Source organism: Phasianus colchicus, chromosome 14 (genome assembly GCF_987193195.1).
Source record: "Phasianus colchicus chromosome 14, bPhaCol1.hap1.1, whole genome shotgun sequence".
In the NCBI taxonomy this organism is placed as follows: domain Eukaryota; kingdom Metazoa; phylum Chordata; class Aves; order Galliformes; family Phasianidae; genus Phasianus; species Phasianus colchicus.
The window spans coordinates 18,515,836-18,539,406 of NC_143449.1; the positions used below are offsets into that span (position 1 = coordinate 18,515,836).

The 23,571-nt window shown below is 55.2% G+C and overlaps 1 protein-coding gene across 2 annotated transcripts in view; it reads left to right on the forward strand.

The window, feature by feature from the left end:
• MID2 (midline 2) overlaps positions 1-23,571 on the forward strand; it is a 49,590-nt gene that overhangs the window by 392 nt on the left and 25,627 nt on the right. The window contains exons 1-2 of one of the 2 annotated variants that reach the window (XM_031594062.2): positions 6,225-6,364; positions 8,147-8,868. In XM_031594062.2, coding sequence (XP_031449922.2) covers positions 8,203-8,868 — 666 coding nt within the window. In that variant the 5' untranslated portion in view covers positions 6,225-6,364; positions 8,147-8,202. Of the gene's footprint in view, positions 1-6,224; positions 6,365-8,146; positions 8,869-23,571 lie in introns of those variants that run through there. The other variant, XM_090150479.1, reaches the window with a different exon arrangement.

The window sequence follows — 23,571 nt, forward strand, 5'->3', positions numbered from 1 at the left end:
AGATCCGCGCTCCCGCTGCCCCCCGACTCGCTGAAGTTGAAATGGAAGCGAACGGCGAAAGGAGCTCTGCCGGCTTCCCAAAAAAACAAACAAACGGAAAAAAAAAACAACGCAGCGAAGCGCGGAGAAATGCGCACCGGGCATCGCTGGCGCTGCGCTGAGCTCCGGGCGGTGCTGCCGGTCCCGAAGGGCAGCGCCGAGTTCTACAAAACGCTCCCCAGCGCCGCACGATGCCCGAACCCACTGCCTTCCTTCCCCCCCCCCTCCCCCGGCCCGGTGCGTCCCGCAGCGCTGCGGGGTTTGTGAGATGCGGGAGGCTGCAGGTGCTCCGTGCTGCGTTCCGGGCTCGGGTTTTTTCCCCCTCCGTTTTCAAGAGCGCTCCTCGTTAGGCTGCAAAACGCTGAGGGTGGGGGTTCGGCCGGCACGAAGGGATTTGCGTTCCTCGAGGCCGCCCATGGGAAGTACGCAGCGATGAGGAGGAGGAGGAGGAAGGCTGAAGGAAGCTGTCTTGGCCGGGGCAGGTGCTGGTGCGGCTCCGGAGCTCCCAGCGTGCCGCTCCGGATCCGTGCGTTGCTGTCCGTGTGCCGGCAGGCGGCATGGGATCGTCCCCGGAGCGCGTGAGATGGGTCGGTGACTTTGTGTTGGTTTTGTATCGGGGTCATCTCTCCTTTTGGGGGTTGGGGGGGGGAGGGGGGCGCGTTCCCAAGCGCGCTGTGGGTTTCTGCTCAGCAGACGGGTGGCTGGAAGTGTGGGGTTTTAGGGTTTGGGGGTTTCTTTTTTTGAGCCTCTCGGGTTGGTGCCTGACCCCGGAGCCGTGTCACACCTCGGGTGACAGCCGTGCCGCGTCACTGGAGAGACCACAACCCCCAAACCGGCGCTTTGCTGCGCTCCTAGCCCAGCTCTTGCCGAATTTGTCCTCCCCCCAACTAATGCAGGCTACGGCCTGCCCCCACCTTGCCTTTTCCCAAGAAGAGGGAAAGGCATGGAGGCCAGCGAGAGCCTCCCTTGGCTGTCACCTCCACTCGTGAGGTGGCTTTGTGCCCCGGAGTGGGGGCCCTTCATTCCACACCTCCTTCCTGCTCCCCACCTCTCACAGTCACTCTGGCTGCTGGGATGTGCTGTGACAGGGCTGCAGCATGGGGCAGTGGGGTTTGGGGCTGCGGACGGGTTTCTGGCAGCCCCGTTGGGCTCTGACAGCTCCCCTCCCACGCTGCCGGGCGACAGAATAAGTGCCCTTTGTGCCGCTGGACGCGCTGCCCTTTCTTAGGAAATGGCCCATTGTGCTGCCTGGAGGCTCTGTCCGTATGTGGGTTCCTCCCCAAGCAGGCAAACCCAACGTGCCCAAAGGGACACCTCTCCCTGCTTGTGCCCACATCCCTTTTCCTGCGATGTTCGTGGTGTTCGGAGCTGCTGTCCCCAGCGTGCCCCAGCATCACACCATCACCCGGTGCACAGCGCAGAGCTGGGGCTGCACCAAATGGGGCTGAGTCTGGTGCATTTCAGCAGTGCAGGAGATGCTTTCTGCAGGCCCCACAATGTAGCACCTCATGGGGTGTCTGCCAGGAGCAGCCCGGCTCGCCGGCTTCCCGTGACGTTGCTCGGGATTGGGAAATGAAAGGGGCACTGTGCCTCTGCGGAATACCATTACCATTATTTATTGCTGGAATTTGTGTCTCACAGGGGAATTAATTGCTGGCTCTGTTCGTTTGGGTCTCGTTTTGCCAGCCACGCGCTGGGGGGAACGGCCTAGAAATTAAATGTCGTTTGAATATGCAAACTCAGTTCTGAGTTGGTCGACCAAAGCGGGGGAAAAAATGAACTTCAGGCAGAGCTCTTCCTGGAGCTGAGCTGGAGCGTCATAAGCATCAGCTGGCCCAGGGTCTGCGTGGGAGCGGAGGGAATGTGCACATGTACATCTGTGTGTGCACAGCAGGAGCTCAGCATCCTGCAGCCCCATGGAGTGAGCTTGGAGGTGGGTCAGGCACCGGCGTGAGCTGCCCTGGATGGGGATCCATCGGAGCCGATGCCTAGGTGCTGCCATCTGATGGGGTTTTGGGGTGGGAGATCTCGTGGTGATGTTGTCCCTCCTCGGGGTGACACCCGGACACTTGAAATCACAGAGCTATGGCAAAGCAAGCAATGGGTGCTATGCTTTTTTTAGGGTGTCTGCACGGGCCCGGGCCTTTACCTCTGCTTAGCACGTTCCCCCGACTGCTCCCAGCTGTGCGTTGCATCACGGTACAACTGCAGCATGCTGGGACCTGGCCGTGGCTCTGGGTGCCTGCTTGCCTGGTTTTCATTCCCCCTCCCAGGAACGCGCTCTGCTTTGTGCTTGGAGTTTTTCCCTGGCTTCAGGGAAGGGCTGGGGGAAGCAAGGAGAGGTCTGTATGCCAAGCCGTAGCTGCTGCCATCCTCTTTTCCTCCGTGGCGATGCCCCCGAGGTCACTGATAGCCCCGGAGCTCCTGCTTCCTCCTGGGAAATCTGTTTCTTGATAAGGAGAGGCTCATTTGTGCTCGTTCCATCCTTTCCCATTTCTCCTGGAGAAAGCCTGGAGAGGCTGCACAGAGGCAATGAGTCCCCAAGTGTTTGCACGGGGAGTGCCAAATGCAGAGGATGCTGCAGCCCCTGGTAGCCTAGGGATGAATGGGTGGGATTGCTGCTTGCCAGCTGCAGTGAGGGTAAAAGAGCTGTCCTGCTCTGTGACTTGGTTGTGCTTTAGAAGAAGGAATCCCTGCTGGTTGTGACCACAGGAGCTCATGCTGGGTGCTTCTGGCCCTGCACCTCTGTCTGTGACAGACTCGTTTTTTGGTGGCACGTGGTGTGTTGTCCTTTATTCACGTGTTTAATTTTCACCTCTTTTATCGGTTGGCTGAAGCTGTGTGGCAGTGTGTTGGAAGATGGGGGGTGATGGAGGTGGGATGCAGCCTGAGCCAGGCTTGATGTGATGGTGGAAGAGCTTTGAGCCTTCCAGCAAAACCCCCATGCATCCCAGGAGCATCTGTGGTCCTGGATTTACCACCAAGCCCCTGAATGATGGGCAGTGGCTGAGCAACGTCCTCCCCATGGCAGCCCCTGAGCCCACAGTGGGGCAGCTCCCATATGAGGCTGTGGGCTGAGCTGCTGTTCCATTGGCCTGGGTGCCTCTTCCTGAGCTGAGCCCAAAATATCTCCTACCTGCATTGTTCCCGTGTGGGGGATTAGTGCTGATTGCTCCCCATTGTCTGCAGTTCCTGCAGGAAGCCCTGTTTATCTTACCCTCTTGGCCAGGAATGCAGCCCCACGCAGGCAGCACGGATATAACTAAACTTAGACAGAGCTGTACAATGGCCTTTGGATTTCCCAACTCCGTGGCATCTGTCACATCCTGGCGTTGTGGCTTTGGGGCTTCGGATGGGGCTGAGTTGTACGGCCACCAATTAGCAGGGCATAAGGGTATTGCATAGGGGAGGTCTGAGCAGCCCTTCTCCTGCTTGCAGTGCCTTTGTGAGCGTGTGCCAGGCACTGAATAGGGGTAAAGCAGTGCTCAGAGCTGGGCACGTGTTGGGGCTCATTTTGGGATGCACCATAGGGACAGCTGTGAGCTGATGGTGGTGTGTGGGGTGGGCAGGAGGAGCCCCTTGCTGGGGCCTGGGCTGTCCCCTGTCCCTTCATCTAGTTGGAGAGCTGCTGCTTCCTGTTGGAAATAATAAAGCACAGCAAATAGAGCAGTGAGAAACTCGGAGGAGGAGCTCTGAGGGGGTCTGAGGCTGCATGGTGTCCCAGTACAGCATGGGGAAACACATGCAAGCTGGCCAGTGCTCTTTAGGAGCAATCTGTCTTAAGGATGCCCCACAGTGAGGGCTCCTTCAGTTCATGCAGGGTCTGAGGGTCCTGGGGAGCCTGGCTGGCTCTATGCTGCACTGTGTTGGCTTGTAGCAGCTGGATGCAAACATCATCTGTGCTGGGAGACACACAGGAACCCCAAGCTTTGCATCTGGCTCAGTAGGGGAGCTGGGCTTCCGTGGGGTGGCTGCACAGCTGTGTGTCTCTGCACCCCACACATCTCCATGCAGCATCCATCCCTGGGATGAGAGCTTGCAGCCATGCCCTCCCCTTGTCCTTGCAGAGCCGGAGCCCTCTGGCTGCTTGCGAGGCTGCAGTGCAGCTCCAGCTGCATTGCTGCTCATGTGGGGCTGTGTGCTGTGCCCCTGTGCCAGCCCTGTGTGCTGGGATCCTCCTGCTGGGGTCTGGGCAGGTGGATTTCTTGCTGGTAGGGTCCGGTGTTTCCACCAGGCTGAGCTTTAATTCAAGTGCTGAGAAAGCCAGAGGGATTTGGCTCCCAGGGCGGCTGGGTGCGCTGGGCTGTAAAGGGGAATGGCAGAGAGTGGAGATGGAAGGAGAATAAACGGCTCTGGGATGGGCAGTGGGGGGACATGCACAGCTCCATTTGCTGTGGTTGCTGGCACCTGGGTGCTTGCAGGATGTGCACGGATCCCAAATAGCACACTATGGGGCTGGAACCCAGTGCTGGGTCTGCACAGATCCCAAATAATGCATTATGGGGCTGGCACCTGGTGTTGGGTCTGTGCTGATCCCAAATAGCACACTATGGGGCCGGCACCTGGTGCTGACTCATAGAGCTGCTTGATGAATGGAGATGCGTTATGGGGTTGGAAAGTGTGAGAAAAGGGGGAAATCATAAAGAAGGCACCTGTGGAAGGATGGGAGCCGTGCACAGTGGGGATGGGCTCCTCCAGTACCACCGTGTTGGCCCCCAGGTGTCGTGTGGGTTGGTGTATTGGGAAAACTCCCCTTGCTGGGATGGGGGAATGAAGCACAGCACCCACCTGAGAGGTGGTGGTGCAGGGCCTGGCATTGCTGGGAGCAGCATTTGGGAGGAGGGGGTGATGTGCCACCAAAATTAGAGAGCCAGGATGAGCCTGACTGCCGTGGGGCTGGGAGAGAACGTGGGGCTGAGGGCGGCCGTGGGGCTGGCTGGGGGTGTTGCTTTTCCTATGGTTTTCTTCCCAGCTCCTTTTTCCAAAGACAACGAAAAGCGCAAAGACGACGGCTGCCCGCGTTTCCTATCCTGCTGTCACGGAGCCAATTAAGGAAAGGGTTGCCATATTTTTATAACTTTTTTTTTTTTTTTTTTTTTTTTTAAGACATAAGGGTGGAACAACGCGGTGTATTTTGTAAGGCTCGTTCTTGGAAACGGCGGAGCCCTTCTGGCTGCAGTTATTTCCTTGGGGGGAGAAAAGAAAGAAGAAAAGGAAAGGGGGGTGAGGGGAGAATAAAAGGGAAACTCATGGTTGATGGGGCTGAGCTCCCCACCTGTGAGCTCTGGAGAGCTGCCCTGGAGGGGAGGGGAGTGGTTTTGCAGTGTGGAGCACAGAGCTGTCCCTGGGGATGTGCAGAGCTCCCTGGTGTGGGGAATGGGGGGACCTGACAGAGCTGATGGGGTGCTTTAGTGATCCTCAGTGCAGTTCTCTGCTGCATCCCATGGGGCTGGTGATGCGCTGGGCTGTGGATGCTGCTGGTGAGCCAGGCTGGGTGCAGACATGGAGCAGTTGGGGTTCTGCTGTGCTTCCCCTGGCCCTGAGCTGCTGCTTTCCTTGTCTGCCTGCTGGGAAGCAGAGGGGAGGATGCACAGAGCAGCACGTGGGGATGTGTGACAGAGTGCTGAGCAGCCAGCGCGCGTGGGGAGGATGCTGCCCGTCTGCTTTTCTCTCCTGCTTAATTTCAGGGCTGTTTGCAGGCACTCACATCCCAGCCCAGCTGCTCAGTGCTCCTCTATGGCCCAGCTGACCCTTGGACACAATGCCGTGCTGTTTGTAAACCCCCGTTCCCTCCTCAAGTTGTTTTTATTGTTAGGGAGTTAATGACTATCAACAAAGCAGATTTTAATCTGATCGGTTTTTTCCTCGTCCCGAACATCAAAGAGAACATCAAAGTGTGCAGCATGAAAGGCTCCGGAGCGCCTGATGCACGCAGGTGCAGCACCCACTCTGCAGGGCAGCACGGTGTGCAGGGCTCCCTGCTGTCTAAAGGATGCAGTCCTGGAGGAAAACAAAGGTTAATGTGTGAATGGCCGACAGGGCAAAGCAAAAAAGGAGCTTTGCATCCTCTCAGCTGAGAGGGTGCTGCGCTCTGCCCCGAGCATCGCAGCAAAGCAGGGAGTGAGCTCCGTCTCCCAGGAGGTTTGTTGCAACGTGGAACCTGCGGTAAGATTGTTGCAGCGTTTGTGATGCACAAACAGAACGTTGCTTAATATCGTGAGCCCCCTGAGCCGGAGCGGGGAGGAGCTTGAGCTGCGTGGGGCAGTGAGGACGGGCAGAGCGCTGATGTTTGCCGTTGGGAAGCGCTTGGAGGGCAGGCAGAGCTGTGAGTTAACGGGAGGGGTTGCAGAGAGGTGGGAGGTGCTGCTTGCCCTGGTGAGCTGGCGTGGGGCTGCAGATTGCAGCTGGGACCTGTGAGCTCCTGGGTGATGTCTGCCTTCTTTCCTGGGGTAGAGGTGAGCAAAGAGAAGGCAAGCAGTGGGTCCAGAGGGGGGCACGACGTGCAGCTTCTCCTGGGTAGTTTCTTCCTGAACTTGTGGACTGAATTGGAAAGCAAAAGCTGGAAGCTTTTGAGGGCTCCTGGAGGGGTGGGTTTGGGGCTCCACGCACGCCCTTTGGGTACCAGCACTGACATCCCATGGGCAGATTCCCTCACAGCTGTCCCCCACACCACAAATTTCAGCGAGACTCCCTCCCCCCCATCCTGCCCTTTCTCTCCATCCTTGGCTGCAGTTTGCATTTTCCACCGTGGAGCATCCCCAGCAGCCGCAGTGCGGGGCTCCCCCAGCCTCTTCCCACCTAATTAAACGCTGCCTCTCATTTGCAGGAGATGTTTCCGGGCTGGTGCCGAGCCTGTGCACTCACATGCTAATTCTGAGCAGGCTCCTCCAGCAGCGTGTTCCTGCACCGCAGGGAAGCAGCGGGGCTGGCTAATTGATTGCAGTTTCGCTAGTGGCACGGGCTGCTCGCCTCTAATCCAGAGCAGACCCGGAGGAAGCCCACCGCCGTGCCCCTCCTCGTTAATTAGTCCTTGCTACCGCACACAGCCGTGCCGAAGCTGGAGGAAAGCATGCGGTTTCTCTTGTTAGCACCCGGCGGGCTGTTATTCTCTTCCACGTGCAAGCTTGCATTTTGGGGACACTCAGGCAGTGGCTTGAAAGGAGCTCACTGCAAGCCTGGAGCTGGTTTTCCCCCAGCTGGAGCTGATTTGGGCATCATTGGTTTGAGGACAGCTGAGGGCTGGGAGCGTGCAGCCTGTAATTTGGCTGCTCTTCCTTCCCTGCTCCTAAAAGTGGGCAGCTGGGAGAGAGCTGGGAGCGTTGGACCTCAGGAACCCCTTTGCTCAGTTCCTGGGATGCAGTTCATCTCTTCCCCCTCACCGAAATGAGGAGGGGCTGTGCAGCCACCAAGGAGGGGACTCATGGCCTGGCTTTGCCCTTGCAAGTGTGGGAAAGCAGCACGGCCCCTGGTTGCTCTCTTTTGGCAGCGTGGAATTGTGTGGTTTCTCCCTTTTTTGTTCTTGGCTGCACTGTCTGAGTTGTCCTTCCTGGCTGGGGTGGAAGGTGATGGAGAGGCCCCTCCTCGTGCTCCCAGTGCATCTCCCATCCTGCAGAATTCCCTCACACTGGCACCACTTGGGGGCTGGACTGAGCAGCATTGGGATGCAAAGGATCACAGAATGGCTCAGGTTGGAAGAGCCTTCTCAAATCCCCAACCCCACCATGCCCATCCCCACGTCCCTCAGTGCCAAATCCCCACAGCTCTGGGACACCTCTGTGTGACCCCACCATTCCCTGGGCAGCTGTGCTGCGCATCACTGCTCTTTGGAGTTTTTCTTCATCCCCAGCCTGACCATCTCCTGGAGCAACTTAATGCCATCACCTCTCATCCTATCATAGCTATCTGGGAACATCAACTATGAGACTGACACCTCTGGGTGACCCCAATGCTCCCTGCGCAGCTGTGCTGTGCATCATCGCTCTTTCAGGAAAGAATTTTTTCCTAAAGAGCCACAAAGCTGTGCAGATCCAGGTGCTGGTGACCTCCCGGTGGGAAGGAGCTGCCCAGCTTTGTTTCTCACACCCAACCTGTGCTCTCCCCCCGGCAGGTCACAGACCAGCTTCCCGGGGTTTTGACGCTGGATTGGGATCGTTTTAACTAAAGATGGAAACACTGGAGTCCGAATTGACCTGCCCAATCTGTCTGGAGTTATTCGAAGATCCTCTGCTTCTGCCTTGCGCCCACAGCCTGTGCTTCAGCTGCGCCCACCGCATCCTGCTGTCCGGCTGCTCCTCCGGCGAGAGCATCGAGCCCCTCAACGCCTTCCAGTGCCCCACCTGCCGCTATGTCATCTCCCTCAACCACTGTGGCCTGGAGGGCCTCAAGAGGAATGTGACGCTGCAAAACATCATCGACCGCTTCCAGAAGGCGTCGCTCAGCGGCCCCAACTCCCCCACCGAGAGCCGCCGCGATCGGCCCTACCGCCCCAACCCCAGCATGTCGGTGGGCGGCGAGAGGATCGCCTGCCAGTTCTGTGAGCAGGACCCGCCGAGGGATGCTGTCAAGACGTGCATCACCTGCGAGGTGTCCTACTGTGACCGCTGCCTGCGGGCCACGCACCCCAACAAGAAGCCCTTCACCAGCCACCGACTGGTGGAACCCGTGCCCGACGCGCACTTCCGAGGTCTCACCTGCCTGGAGCATGAGAACGAGAAGGTGAACATGTACTGCGTGGCTGACGACCAGCTCATCTGTGCCTTATGTAAACTGGTGGGGCGGCACCGGGATCACCAAGTGGCGTCGCTCAGCGATCGCTTCGAGAAGCTCAAGGTAAGGGTATGTGGTGGCTGGGGTGTGTTGGGGACCCGCGTGGCGTCTCTGAGGTGGGGGTTGGGAGCTTTTGGGCTCCTCCAGGTTCTGCGTTTCCAGGGTTGCTTTGCTGGTGAGATGCTCTGCTGCTCATCGGCTTCCTTGGATGTGGATGGAGAGAGTGGGGAGCGTGCCTGTGCTCAGCAAATGGCTCGGAAATAGAAGTGCTCTGTTGGCATCGCTGGCCTGAAAAGGGATGTGGCTTAGCAGCGGGTTCCCACGACAAAACTTCATGCTTAGATGAGAGATGAGATGGAGCTGAGGGGATCCTCACTGCAAGAAAGACACTGAGGCACTGGTGTGTGCCCAGAGAAGGGCAAGGAGCTGCGAGGGTCTGGAGCACCAGCCCTATGGGGAGTGGCTGAGGGAGCTGGGATCATTCAGTTTGGAGAAGAGGGGGCTTGGGAGAGAGCTTGTGGTGCGCTCCATCTCCCCAGAAGGAGGTTGTGGTGATGTGTGGTCGGTCTCATAGTTGTTGTTCCCAGATAGCTATGATAGAATGAGAGGTGATGGAGTTAAGTTACTCCAGGAAATGGTCAGGTTGGGTGTTAGGAAAAACTCCAAAGAGCAGTGATGCACAACTGCCCAGGGAGTGGTGGGGTCACCCAGAGGTGTCCCAGAGCCATGGGGATGTGGCACTGAGGGATGTGGGAATGGGCATGGTGGGGTGGGCTGGGACTTGATGGCTTGGACTTCGTGATTTCAAGCTCTTTTCTGACCTGAATAATTTTGTGATTGAGGCAGAAGGAGGCAGGGATGGAGCTTTCCCTCTCCTGCCCCTGCACCCCAAACTGCTCCTCTGTCCTTCGGCATCCTGTAGGACATCTGGCAGTGAGCAGTGCCACCTCCAGCACGGCGTTGTCCCATCCTCATACCCACGGGCTGCAGAAAGGAGCAGTGGTTTTCCAGCCCTCCTCACTTCACCCTGTGCCTCGTATCGATCCACAGTGAATCCCTGCTTCCCTGCTCACAGAGAGCGAACTTCAGGCAGCTCTCTGGGGTGCTGCGAGCTTCATTTCTATGCAGCGCCTGTGCTGGGGCTGGATACCATGTGAACCCGTGTGGATGATGTTTGACCTATATAAAGTTAGAAATCCCTCTCTGTCCCCCACGCGTTCTCTGTGAGTCTACAAAATGGCCTAAATTCTCTCTCTTTTTTTTAATATTAAAAAAACAGAGCTGGTCCCATCCAGGGTCACAACGATGGGGCTGCGGTTGCGTTGCAGTTGCAGCCCTTCTCCAGCACTTCTTCCTCAGTCCCTTCTCCCATCGTGTTCTGGGCTTGTGCTGCCCCAGAAGTGCTTTTCTTGGCTCATTCCCTCGTTAATCCCTCAGACAACATCGATTTTTCTGCTCTCGCGTTTCCTGAGGGCAGAAGAAATACTTCCATCACTTGCAAAAATGGAGATGACTTCTTCTGTGCGCCCTGGTTTGATTAGAAAAGGGAAGAACAAAGCTTTCTCTCCAGGCATCCGTCTTCCTAGATGGAGAGTTTCCCACGAGCTGCTTCCCAGGCAGGTTTCCCACCTGCCCTTCCCAGAACCTCCCAGCTCTGTGCTGGTGACACAGCCCCTCGATGTGCCTCACCTCCGTGTCCCCCCTCTCAGCGCCAGCGCAGCGTTCCTCGCTTCAGAACATTCTTTTTCCATGAGGAAACGTCTCAATTAGCAAATTGGAAACCTTAGAAAGGAAGGTCCGTGGATGTTTGCGTGCAATAGAACCCTGGGACAGGAGTTAAAGCCCTTTTAATATTTCCCCATCGTGTCGGCGAGCCAAGCAGGCTCATGTGAAGGCAAAAGCCCTGACAAGCTAAGCTGCCGCTCCAACCAAATCTGTGCACGTTGCCAGAACACCCCCCCTCCGTGTTTAAATAACAGTCTTAAGTGATTTTGGATGAGGAGGGAAGCTCTCCTCTGCTATAAACATTCCCCTGTGCTGCTCATCCAGCATGGGTGGATTCCTCTCTCCCTGGCAGAGAAGCAGCTCTGCTGGCACGGTGCTCCAGCAGCCTCCCGTTCCCCCTTTCCCTCTCGCAGGTGGGAACTGCCCAGGTGAGGAGTGTTTGGGGATGGATACGGGATGTGAGCATCCAGCCAGGGCTGCAGGATGACTCCAGGGTAATCCTTCCTCCAGCAGAAAGTTTCCTTCCCTAAGGCGGGCTGGTGAATCGCTGCTTTACCCCTTGCAATGCGAGGAGGGAATGGAAGAACTGCATTTTGAAATGCAAAGCTGCATCTCTGCCTGCTCAGCCGAGCTAAGAGGGATGAAGGTTTTGCTGCCTGTGTGAATGCCAAATGAACTGCAGTGCAAGCTCCGTCCACGCAGGCAGAAATGCCTCATCCGAGTTGCGCTCTGCTGGGGCCTCAGATAAATCTCGGAGTGTAATGGACTGCAAAGCATGGAAAATCAAACTGTGCTGACCAGTGCTTCTGCGTGGCTTTAAGCACGCTGGCACTCAGTGGTTGGTTTTGAAAACTAAGCGATGCGTGGTGGAAACTTCTTCCTTTTGTTGCTCTTTGCTCTGTAGCTGCTGCAGGGCTCTGGTTGACATGGCATGGCTGCAGTGTGGTTATCAGTGCGCAGCCCCTGGCTGGGCAGCAGCTGTGCTTTTCTTGTGCTCTTCTTTGGGTGCCTTGTCCAACACCATGGGATCGATCCTGAGCCAAGCTTTGGCACCGCAGTCAATCTTTGCAGCTGCCTTTAGTCCTCATCTGCTCACAGCCTCAGTCTATAGCCCTGACCGTGGTTGGGCCCATTGCTTTTTATGGAAATGCTTGTGATCCTCTGCCCACCCAATGCTCTGCAGCCCCACAGGAGCTGCCCTGCAGCCCGGCTGCCCACAGCTTTCATCGTGCTGCTCCAGCCAGCAATGCCTTCCAGATTTATTATTACTATTATTGCATGATGGAAACTTGGAGCAAGTGACTATAATTTGTCCAAAGCACCGTGCATTCTGCAGACCTCTTTGGTGGGGGTTCTTCGTTGGATCCCAAAACACTGCAGTTCTGCATGCTGAAGCCAGGACCTGGGCATCTCCAAAATGCCCATGTGCCATTGAAAGGCATTCTAGGACCCACTTCTACTCCCTTTAAGGTGTGTTCTGTTTCTATTACTCCATGCATCCCCAACTCTGCATGTTTACACCACACTCCTTGCCCAAGGCGCGTTGCTTTCGGGTGCTGTTCTTGCTCCACCAGTTTGTGGAAGGCATCTCTCTGCCCTGCCTCCTCCTGCAGCTCTCCCTGCACACAGCTCTGCTCCCAGCAGATGGGCAGCACTGCACACATGGGATGCTGTGAGTGGCCCAAACCTGCAGCTCACTGCTGACTTTCCCCATGGTAGGGGTGGGAGCAGCCCACCTGCTCACCTCACCAGCTGTAAAATCAGCACTAAAAATGAAATTAAAAGCAGGGTTGGGGAGGTGACAGCATGCAGGGTTTGCTGTGTGAGCTCTGGAGGCTCTACAGCAGAAGGAGTTTGCAGGAAAAGGGGTTTTGTGCCCTCAGTAATGCACTGCTTTGCTTCTCCTTCTGCCCCGCTCCTTTTGCAGGAGCCGGGTTGGGTGCAGCTCTCATTGCTGCTGCTGAGATTTCTATCGATCGACGTGCTGGAAATAGCCCCAAAAATTCAAATAAAGTAACGCTTTCATTCCTGCTCTTTGCTCCAAGAGGAGCAGTAAGCCATCTCCCACCACGCTTTGTGCCTCCGCTGCTTTATGAGCGTGACTGAAGCTGGATGTACTGAATAAGTCCCTGTGCTGCACAACTGGTGTGCAGGGCAGTGATGGGCACCACGGGGCCCTTCAGAAGGGCAGTGGGATGGGAAGAATGAGGGCAAGGAGCCTCTGCTTGATGCTGAGCGTGGGGCTTCTGTGCCTGGGGACTGAGGGACGTGTTCTCGCTTGCACGGTGTGACTCACTGAGATTGCTGCTTCATTATGATTTACTGTACTGCCATGGGGCTAAACTGCATTTTGTGTGTGTGTGGTTTTGTTTTTTAATTTTCCTTTTCCCACACGCGTACAGGAGCTGAGAGCAGGGTCATTGCTGGCACTGCTGTGAGTCGTAGCAGAGCGCAGGAGGATGTCAGTGGCACAGATGCATGAGCTCTGGTGCATCCGGGCTGCTCCCATAGAGGCAGCTGTGCTTGGGCTGCTTCTCTCCAGGTCCAGGCTGGAGATGGAGATGCAAAGCCTTGCGATTGGCTTTTTTGGCGTGTGAGATGCTAGAGTGATTTCTTGGTGTGATGAAGATGCAGGTTTAGGATCTCCCTTCAGCAAATGGTCATTTCCCATTGCATCCATCTGCGGCACCTGCATCCATGCCAGTGTGTGTTGCTTGGATTTGCCAAAAACACCCATGTGATGTGTGCTGCAGGCACGTGCTTACCCATGGAGCATGGCTTGCATGAAGATGCAAAGCTTTCCTGGCCTCTTTACCCTGCAAATGGGAAAAGGGATCAGTGCGTGCCCTCGTGTCTGGTGTAGCTCCCAGTCTGCAGCAATAGTTGCTCTTTCTCTGATCCTCTGTGGGTCAGAAGGACGAGGAATCAGCACTGAGTGCTGGATGCCTTGATTTCCCTCCCAGAGATCCCATTTATGGGCAGGGGGTTGGATTTTTTTAGTGAGTTATTGTGAATGAAATGAGTGAAAGAGTGGTCAGGCACTGGAATGGGCTGCCCAGGGTGGTGGTGGAGTCACCGACCCTGGAGGTGTTCAAGGAATGTTTGGATGTTGTGTTGAGGGATATGGCTTAGTGAGAACTATTGGTGATGGGTGGGTGGTTGGACTGGGTGATCTTGTAGGTCTTTTCCAACCTTGGTGTTTCTGTGATTCTGTGATTAATGCTCCTCCCCTGGAAGCACTCAAGGCCAGGCTGGGTGCATGGGGCTGTGAGCAATGGCAATTAGTTGTGTGGGAGCAGGATGAGAGGTGATGGCCGTAAGTTGCACCGTGGAAGGGTTGGGTTGGATATTGGGAAATGTTTCTTCTCTAAAATAGCAGTGATGCAGCAGCACAGACTGCACAGGGAGTGATGGGGTCACCTGGAGGTGCTCCAGAACAGTGGGGTTGTGGCACCGAGGGTGGTAGTGAAGAAGATGGTGGGGTGGGTTGGGGGCATGAGATGGCTTTTCCAGCCTTAATGATTCTGTGATTATTAATTGGTGGGGAAGCCCCTCTCAGGCCCCATGCACAGGCTGGGGGGTATGGAAGGTGCAGAACTTCCTGCTCAAAGGGGCTTTGCCAGGCAAAGATTTGTGCAGCAGAGCAGGAAGCACGTTGCATCTCCAGTTACACAACGTTTTCCCTTGGCAGAACGTTGGGTTTATGGCCTTTGGGGAATGTTTTCTTGCTCAAACCCCCAACATTCTTGGTGTTTGATGCGTGCCAATGAGCTTATGGGAGGAGAGCTATGGAAAGCAGGATGGTATTGGAAAACATGCATCCTGCTCAGGATAATGGGGTGGATGGCAGCCATGGTCCCCAGGTCAAGCAGCAGCTTGGGGCTCTGGGGTGCCCACCCCATGGGCTGTCCCTCCCTTTGGGTCTCAGTCCTCCTGCTGTTCTGCACAGCTCTGTTGAGTTACTTTGCACCCGGAGTGATGATCAAGCACTGCAAAAATAGCGAAAGCAATAATAATGAAGAAAGGGATTTAAGTGCATGCAAAGTCCAGCATTGGCTTTGGCTGCCTCCTGTGCTGGGTGGGGGCACGGTGTCTGTCAAACAGGCTTACGTGGGAGATGATGAGTTGAGCAGTTCAATTTTCTATTTCTGGACAAGGGGAATAATCTCTAATACATAATACTTCTTCCTCGCTGGAACAAGTCTGTGCCAGTCCTCGAGCTGCAGCCCTGCAGTTTTTCAAGCCAGTTTTGGTTCCCATCAACCCTAATCTTCGTTGCATCCAGCCCTTGTCATGGGATGGAACAGCTTTTTATTTTCCTCTTGTCAACAGATTTATTAGCAGTTCAGCTGCTTTCATGCTACAGTTTCCTTTCTAACATCTCTCTGGAGGCTTCAGGCTGGAGTTCCCCATTGCTGCTCCTCGGTTCCCACTTAGCGCAGCTTTTCCTCTCCTGCTGCTGCTCTGCAGTCCAAACTCTTGCAGGGCAAACTCAACGCGGGCGTTTTCCTCCCCGGCACAGCACGTCTGTTTCCTGAAACAACTGCAAGCTGTTCTCATTTCAAGGCTTCTGTCTGACAGTGGCTGCAGGGGTGTGGGGCTGAGCTTCCGCTGCTTTGCTTCTGCCTAAATAGGTTTGCTTGGGAAAATGAGAGTGGTCCCACCTTCCAAATGAAGCATGCCCAGCTTGGGGGCTGCTAGGGCTTTGCCCAAAGGTGGGACAATACCCCCAGCTGGTTTTCTCGGCTGTTTTCTTGGCTATTTTGTTGCTTTTTTTCCCCAAAACTCACAGCACCGACCCCACGGCATCGCCCTCAGCTCTCAATTCCTGCTTATGGTTATGGTTCCTGCCATTCCTGCCCCGCGTGGATGGTGCTTATTATTCAGGATGTGTTTCGTTCTGGGCCCTCATGAATATGCAGAGTTTTGCATTAGCACGGCTCGCTTGGTGAGGCTGGGGAAGGCACTGCTCCTGTTGGCTGCGCTCAGCTATTCCCTGCGCATCCGCTCGCTCAGAGGACGCGTCCTGGGAGTTTCAGGGTCTTTTGGTAATTTGGAGGCTGGGTGATGTGCACTCGGATAAATGGCATTTCTGAGCAGGCTCAAAGTCACGCTCTGAGATGCTGCATACTGCTGTTGTTATCACATTAAGCCCTTAAATAGGCGTGCAGGTGTTATTAGTGATTTTACCGTGACGGCTGGCATGTTGCTTTTTGGGTTGGTTTGCTTAGAGGAAAAAACTGATTGTAGTATCCTATCAGTGTAATGGGCCTTGTGTAGAATAGCATGGACCGTAGCAGGGTGTGTGCTGATCAAAGCTCCTCTGTGCTGGGACTGGAAAAGGACCTCGGGAGCACGAGGTCGGAGAGCTGCAGAGCTCCTGCTCTGTTCTTTCCTGCAGGGCAGCGCTTCCAGTTTTGCCCTTCTGCACACACCTTGTTTCGGTCGTTCCAAGAAGATGGGGAAAGCAGAGCCTTTTGGGCTGGCTTCCAGGCCTACAAAATCTTGCACCCTGTTGCTTTGCAGAGCTCCTGTTTCATGGGTGGCTGCAGTGGGAGAGCCCTGTCCTCATGGGATGTCCTGGCTGCGTGGTGCGGGGTGACATCACTGGGCTGGCACCATGCTGTTCTGCAGCATGGAGCAAAATGGTCACCAGATATGAAGAGCAGAGATGTTTCTGATCAGCTCTATCTCTGTGCATTGAGGGCCCCTTCGGATCCTTCCAGTTGCACTCCTTTAATATGGGATGTGGTCCTGCCTGAATAGTGCTGCTGGGATGGGATATCTGGTGCCATCGCCGCTGTGCCATCAGCCTGCGGCGAGCAGGGCTTCCCTCACCGTGCCCTGTGGGTACGCCTGGCATACTGCAGCAGTGAGGGGTGAGCTGGAGCATTAAATGCTCTTAGCAATACATGATTTTTTCCCCCTGGGAAACCTGTTGGGAGCCCCCCATGCTCGTATGGGCATTGCTGATTTATGGGGTGCGCCCATGGGCTGTGCGCAGGAAGGCGTGTGTCCTGCACGGCGTGCCAAAGCAATAAATCCACATTCCTTCCATGCTGCTCGGATGGAAGGGGCTTTTGGGAGCCGAACATCTGGCATCTGGAGGGGTCCAAGAGCAAACGTGAATGGGATGTCCTTCTGTGTGTGCTGTTTAATGGGGATGATTTGGAAATAAAGGTCAGGGGCGAAAGAGAGCGCTGCGCTGCAGCTCTGCATCCTGGGTTTGTGGTGGAGAGAGCTGAGGAGATCCAAAGTCTGATGTAATAAGCCTCAAGAAATGACCCCCATTGGCCTCCTGGGAATGAATTCTGTCCTGTCCGTGCGCTGGTGAAGGGGATGTTTTAATGAGCTTCAGGGTAGCGGGGTAAAGGGTGTCTGTAGTGCAGTGTTAACAAGATGGAAAGCTCTTTGCAATGTGTATTGGTAAAAGCTCGTCTTAAAATAACTGACCCTGAGTACTTCCATACTGCTGCAGTGCTGGGAGAGCGGGGTTGGGATTAGCAGTGGGTGGAGGCTGCTGGGTTTATTGGGTGTGAAAGAGGAGAGCTGGACCTCCTTAGGCGGCGGCTGCAGGCAGTGCTTTGGGCAGTGCTGGGGAAGGTGGAATTCTGCAGCGGGGTCTGGAGATGCTCTATAGGGCCCATAACTCACTGAAACCCTCAGGGTGCTCCGCAGGTCCCCATTTCTTTGCAGCCAGGATGGAGGTGCCTGCCTAGGGTTGTGCCTGCAGCCTGAACCGCTGACAGCTGCGAGGTGAGGACAGGTGAGAAGGGGATTTCTGTGCCTATGGGATGCAGAGGTGCAGCACCATCCATCCCTTTGCACGCGATGCTCACAAGGCTTGGGTGAAGTTCTCTCATGGAAATAAAACCCCCAAAAAACCCTGGCCAGTTGGCTGGGCATACAGCACAAGCCAGCTGGCAGAAGCAGTGCTGGACTCCCAGCATAGGGCTGGTTTCTGGGCTGGTTCCCTGCAGCTGGCCTGGAAAGCAGTTGTGCAGGAGCTGTTCGTGCAGCTGAAATGGGTTCCCAGAGAGCAGTGCTGGCTCAGCTGTTTCCCCTTGTGGTGCTTTGATCTGGTGAGCAGAGGGGCTGTGAAGTCTTCACCTCCACAGAACATGAGCTGGGGATCAGGGGATGCTGTCAGGACTACTTGTGGCTCTGGGGTTTGGGTCATCCCTTGAGCAAGGACACCAGGACAAGGCAAGATCTGGGAGATCTGCCCTCCCCAAAGCCTCTGTTGCCTTTGGGAGACTTTTGAGCTGGGGGAAGAACTCACCCATTGCCTAGCTTGATTTATTTCACTTCTTAAGGCTGTAGGTATGGGTGCTGTTGCAGTTCCCATTCCAAGCCCCCAAACTGTGGCTCAGCCTCAAACCTTTCATAGAGTTGTACCATGGTTTGGCTTGGAAGGGACCTGCGCTGAGACCAGCTCCATCTGCAGGGCAGCGGAGTCTCCTGAGCTCTCAACTGTGTGGGGAAAACCTATTGATTCACTTGACCTGCCTTTCAGATGGAGCTGTCAGCACTGGGGCCAAACATGATGTGCTGTTAATGATTTACTGTCTCAACTCTTTGTCTCAGCATCAGCCCGCTCACCTTTCTGGAGGTGAGGCACAGAGGCCACAGCACTGGGCAGGCACTGGGGGACAGGATGCTGTCTGCAGCTTTGGATCGCTTGCCAGCTCCAGAAAACAGCAAGAAATGGCACAGAGGGGCTGCGTGGGTGATCTTTGGGGTGCTCTCCATCCAGGTGTCTCCAGGCAGCATTGAACCCAGTGTTCTCTTAGCACAGTCTCAGAGCTTTTCTGTTCCTCATGGGGTTTTGGCATTCCTCGTGCTCCCCTGCCTGCATCGCAGCACATCCCTCCCCAGCAGAGGAACAACTTGTGCTCATGGGCTCGTTTCTCCATAGCAGAGGGAGATGAGGCACGTGCCCTGGGGATTTGTCTGTGCACATCATGCTGCCTCTGCTTGCTAATACAGGGCCAGCCAAGATGCCCTCACCTCCAGAGCTTGGGGTGGCACAGCCCTATGGGGCAGCTCAGCCATGCCAGGAGGGCTCTGAGCCCATTCACCCTTCCCCCTAACAGTGCTCCTTTCTCAAAGCTGCCATTTTTGTTGTTATTTTTTCATTTGATGGTGTTCCGTGTTGGCCCCAGCAGGAAATATGTTTGGGTCCAGTTGGGAAACAGAAGAGGAAAGAAAAAAAAAATGTACCAGAAGGTTTTTTTTGTTTCTTTGATCTATTTCTTCTTATTTTCTATCCTCACAGAAGCGCAGAGAGAGGAGTGCTCTCCTGCAATGTGTTTGCTGTGCTCTGGGCAGCAGAGGATGGCACCAGCTGTGCTTTGGGGCTGAGCCTTGGTTATAGGCAGATGTTGAGGTGTTCCAATCAGGCTTAATTAGTGCCCCACACACATGTGTTGGTGCCACACAGCAGCCTATGGGACAGTAAATCACGGCTTCTTAGGTGCCCCAGCATCTCACTGTTAGTCTTGATGGGAAGCTTGCAGTGTGGAGGTGGCTGCTCCTGCTCTCTCCCTTTGCTCGTGGTATGGGATGGTTTATCCTGAAGCTGTTCTCTGTGCCATCCCATCACCCAAACCCAACGTGCTGCTGTTGCACCCACCTGGCACGGAGCAGCCTGTGCTGCAGGATGTGCTGATGGCAATGCAAAGCAGACACAGAGCGAGGCTCTTGCTGTCCAGACAGCTGCTGGCACCATCCAGAAGGGGTTTGCAGCCCTGGGTTTTGCTGCTTTCTGTCTCCCCTTTGCTGTTGCACGAACAGAATTGCTCCGGAGTGGCTCTGGGTGAATTTTTCAGCTTGAAGAGCTGCTGAGCTGAAAGCCATGACGTACCCGTGCCTTCCCAAGGGCTATTTTGGGCACAGGCTCTCCCTCTGGGCTTTGCTTGAGCTTCAGAGCTCAGCACTCACAGCTGAAATGCTGCATCTTCCAGCAGAAGGCATTCCTCGATGGCTGGGATCGCAGTCGTTATCCTCACTCCTAGCCTGCCATCCCCCCCACTCCCTGTTTGCATCCTGTATTCTCATGCTTTATCTGCTTATCCCCACATTTTGCCCTTTTATCCCTGCATTTTGCCCTTTTATCCCCATGTTTTGCCCATTTATCCCTGCGTTTTGCCCCTTTATCCCCACGTTTCAGCCATTCCTGCAGCTTCTTTGCACATCCTGGCTGGAAGCGCATCCCACAGAGAGCAATGCTTGCTGAGTGCTCGAGTGAGGGGCTTTGCAGGGCAGCACCTCACTGCCACAAGCAGTGCCTTTCTTGGTATTTTTGGAAACAGGGCCATTTTTTGAATGCAGAGATACAAGGGGACAGTGCTATGCACAGGGCCAGGCCCGGAGGTGGCAACAGCTGTTGGGTTTGTGCGCTTTGGCCCCTTTCCTTTACTCCTAAAGGAGCCTCTCCCCTGGGAAAAACAAAGCGCCAGCTGCAGTGAAAAGAGGGGCAAAATGGGGTTTTGGGTTTCCCTTGTTCGTTATCTTTGTTTAACCCTGGGTAATCCTTCCTGGGCCAGCTGAGGGCTGTGTCACACCTCCAGCATCCTCCGGTGGGGGTTATTTAGTGCTCAGCGGCTGCTTCTCAGAACATTGTACTGCATCTCCAGTAAAGAATCCAAATAAAATGCTAATTGCTCTGGTTTCAATGCCCGTGACAAGGCCTCTCATGGAAGATGTATGTTTGCAGACATCCTTGCCAACACATATATTAGCGGCGTCAGAGGGAACAAAAAGTTCCCCTTAGCAAAGATGAGCTTGGTCAAGCAAGATGAGGAGACTGGGGGGGAGAAACGGAGGAGAGAAAAGGAAACCAGAGAAAGGTTTTCTCTTTGTGGAGGCCTCTGCCAGGAAGATCAATGTGGTGGTTTTGTTATTGTGCCTCGACACCGCTGCATTTTGAAAGGAGCCTTTGGAGCCTCTTGGGAATGTGCAGGAAGGGAGCTGGGAGGGGGCAGGGAGCGCACGGGCTGTGCCAACATTGCCTTAACATAATGCACTGCTGTGTGGCTTGGGGTGGGATGTAGCATGGGGTGCCCTGTGGCCCCCAGCCCCACAATGTCCTGCTGCAGCCATCCCTCTGGTTAGGATCTGCCCTGTGCCAGAACCAGGCAGAGCTCCTGCACTCCCACCCCTCACGAGAGCACTGCTTCCAGTGGGCTTTCTGCTCGTGCTGTTCAATAGAAGAGTGCCCCATCTTTCAGAAAGGATTTAAAAGAAAAATAAAGCCTTGATACTTTGGGGTTTTGCAGGTTTAGGGATTGGAAATAACCAGTGTTGGAATTCCAGTAACCGCAGTGTTCTGGCTGCATCCCCACGCAGGAAGGCTATGGGTGGCCCTGTGCCCTCTCCCACCCTGGGTACCCCCTGGGTCTCTGTGGATTGGGGGGCTCGTGAGTCAGCCCAGGGGACAGCGAGGGACTGGCCAACCAGCACAGGCAGCTCTGGGAAGCACAGCCCAGGGATAAGCAATGATGTGGATGAAGCAGGGGCTGCTTTGTGCAGAACTTGGGACTGGGCTCCGTGCTGCAGGCTCTCAGCAAGCAACCAGCAGTAAGCAGGGAGCAGCACGGAGCTTTTGTTTGTTTTCTGAAGCGCTCGGTGTTTTGCAGCCAGCCTCGTGACCGGCCCGGCTCTGACTCACAGCTTGGCACCCGCTGCATCCGCACGCTGTCTGCACTTCCATCCACTGCAAGCAAAGCATGAGCTTTGGGCTGTGGTGCTGTGCTCCCCGCTCTGCCCTGCTCTGGTTTTGCAAAGGAAGAGTTCTCTGGATTGCAGCTTGCTAGAGATCGACTCTAGGAGCAAGCTAAGTTTGCAGAGGGTGATGCTGCGGGATGCAGCAGGAGTGCAGTGCTGTGATTTGCATTCTGCCCAGCGCAGCTACGTGTCAGCTCAGCAAAAACAAAGGGAGGTGCTGTCATTTGCTTTCTATTCATTTCCACCCAGGCCTGGTTTTCATTGAAACGATAGGAGCCAAGCGGCGCTGGAAAAACATCGCTCTTGAAGCTGCCGACTCGCCAAGCAATAAAAAAAAAAAAAGTCTGTTTTTGAGCTGGTGTGTCCTGCAGAACAAGCAGGGCGTGCTCCGTGCCGTGCTGCCTGCAGCAGAGCATTGCAGCACGCTCAGCAGCTGCAGCTCAGGGTGCACTAACCCTGCCGTGCCATCCCAGAACTCTTGGGGATCAGCTGGAGGAAGGCAGAGGTGATTGCTTTGCAAAGAGAGGGAGACAGAAGTTGGGTTTCCAAAGGGAATAACCGAGATTTTGGGGGCGGTGCATAGAGCTGGAGTGGAGTCAGGAGCCTGAGCACCAGCCCTGTGTGTTCCTGGTGATGCCCACCCTCACATCCCATGAGTTGTGTGGGAGTTTGTGGTTTTTTTTGTTGGGTTTAGCATTTCGTTGGCTTTTGCAGCCTCAAAACAAACAACAGCAACAACAACAAAAAGCAGCAGAGGGAAAAGGCATGGAAAAGGCACAGGGCTCTCTGCTGCTCTGTCTGCACAAGGAGTTAAAGAAGTCAGTTTGCCCCGAGGCTGAGTTTGTGCTGTGAGTCTATCTCAACATCTCCCTCTCCGGTTTAACAGTCTCGCTGCGGCGGAGCATAAGCAACAGATCAGCCAAAATCAGCCCATCCCGAGCGGCGGCTCGGCGCTGCGTCTGCTTCCAAGAGAAACCCGAGGGTTCTCCTCCTCCTTTGCAAGCAGCAGGACAGGAGCTGCTGCTGGCTTTCCCGTGGCTGTGGCCCCAACAACCAGGTGCTGGGTGGAGGCTGGAGCATCCCCACAAGCACGCTGCTGGAGCATCCCCAAGCCAGCGCAGCTGGAGCGCTCCTGTTGGAGAGGGATGGAGCGCACGGTGAATCCCCCCAGAATCCTGACCGTGGCTTTCACGCTCTGGGGAGGTGGAAAAGTTTCCCCGTGCAGCTCACAAGGAGGAATTTGGGCTGCGTCGCTCCTTCCTCGGTGAATGCCTGATGTCAGGGCTGCGCGGCGAAGCAGAGAAGTGCAAACGCTTCCCTGTAAGCACTTACAGCACGTCTCACTGTTTGTCTTCAGGTTATTAAAAGAGAAGGCAGTTGGCTCTGTTTCCTTCCAACGAGCTGTTCAATAGAGCGATTTAAATCTAAAGCAAACACGACTGCGAGGGCTGAGCGGTGACAGAGGCTCTGAGAACATCCCAGCCACCCTCGGGGGGTTGGAGCATGCTGAGATTGGGGGCTGCACTGCTCAGCACTGGGTTTGCCGTGCAGCCTCACTGCCCTGGGCTCTGGCTCTGCTGCAGCGCTGCTGGAAGGAGCGAGGCTCCAGTGCAGCAAACACTGGGGTGCAAGGGGAGTTGTCTCAGGTGCAAAGGAAGGACAGTGTGAGCAGAGGATGGTGCATGGAGAAGATGGGATGTGCTGTTCTCTCCAGTGCATGGGGAGGACTCTGCGAAGGAAGGATGGCGCATTGAGAAGATAGTTTGGAGAAAACTGTGCTTGGAACCCTCTGCAGTGCATGGGGCTTGGGGAGAATGGTGCAAGGAGAAGGCAGTGTGTGGGGAGGACAATGCAAAGGGAGGATGGTGCATGGGGAGATGTTGCAAGGGGAATCCTCTTCAGTGCAAGGGGAAGATGGTGCACGGAAAGGGCGTTGCTTGGAAAGGATGGTGCATGGAAAGGATGGTGCATAGAGGAGACGTGCAGTCTGTGGCTGGCAGGGTGTCAGGGGGCAGCTGTGTCTGTCCCAAGCAGGACTGAGCCTCACTGAGGAGTGAATGAAGCCCTCAGGGCCGTTCTGCTGCTCCCTTTGTTGGCTTCAGTGCCCACTGACAAACAGTGGCAAGGTTTGGGGATGCCCTTCCAAGAGTGATGCTGATGTTTTGTGACAATTAATCAGGCTATTTATATCGCTATAATTAGCTACGTTATTAATATTATCAAGGCACCACAGTGCTAATTATATGTCTGCTTAACATGTGCTATCAGTGCTGTTTAAAATCCAATGTAATTCTGCTTGACATTATCCCTTCC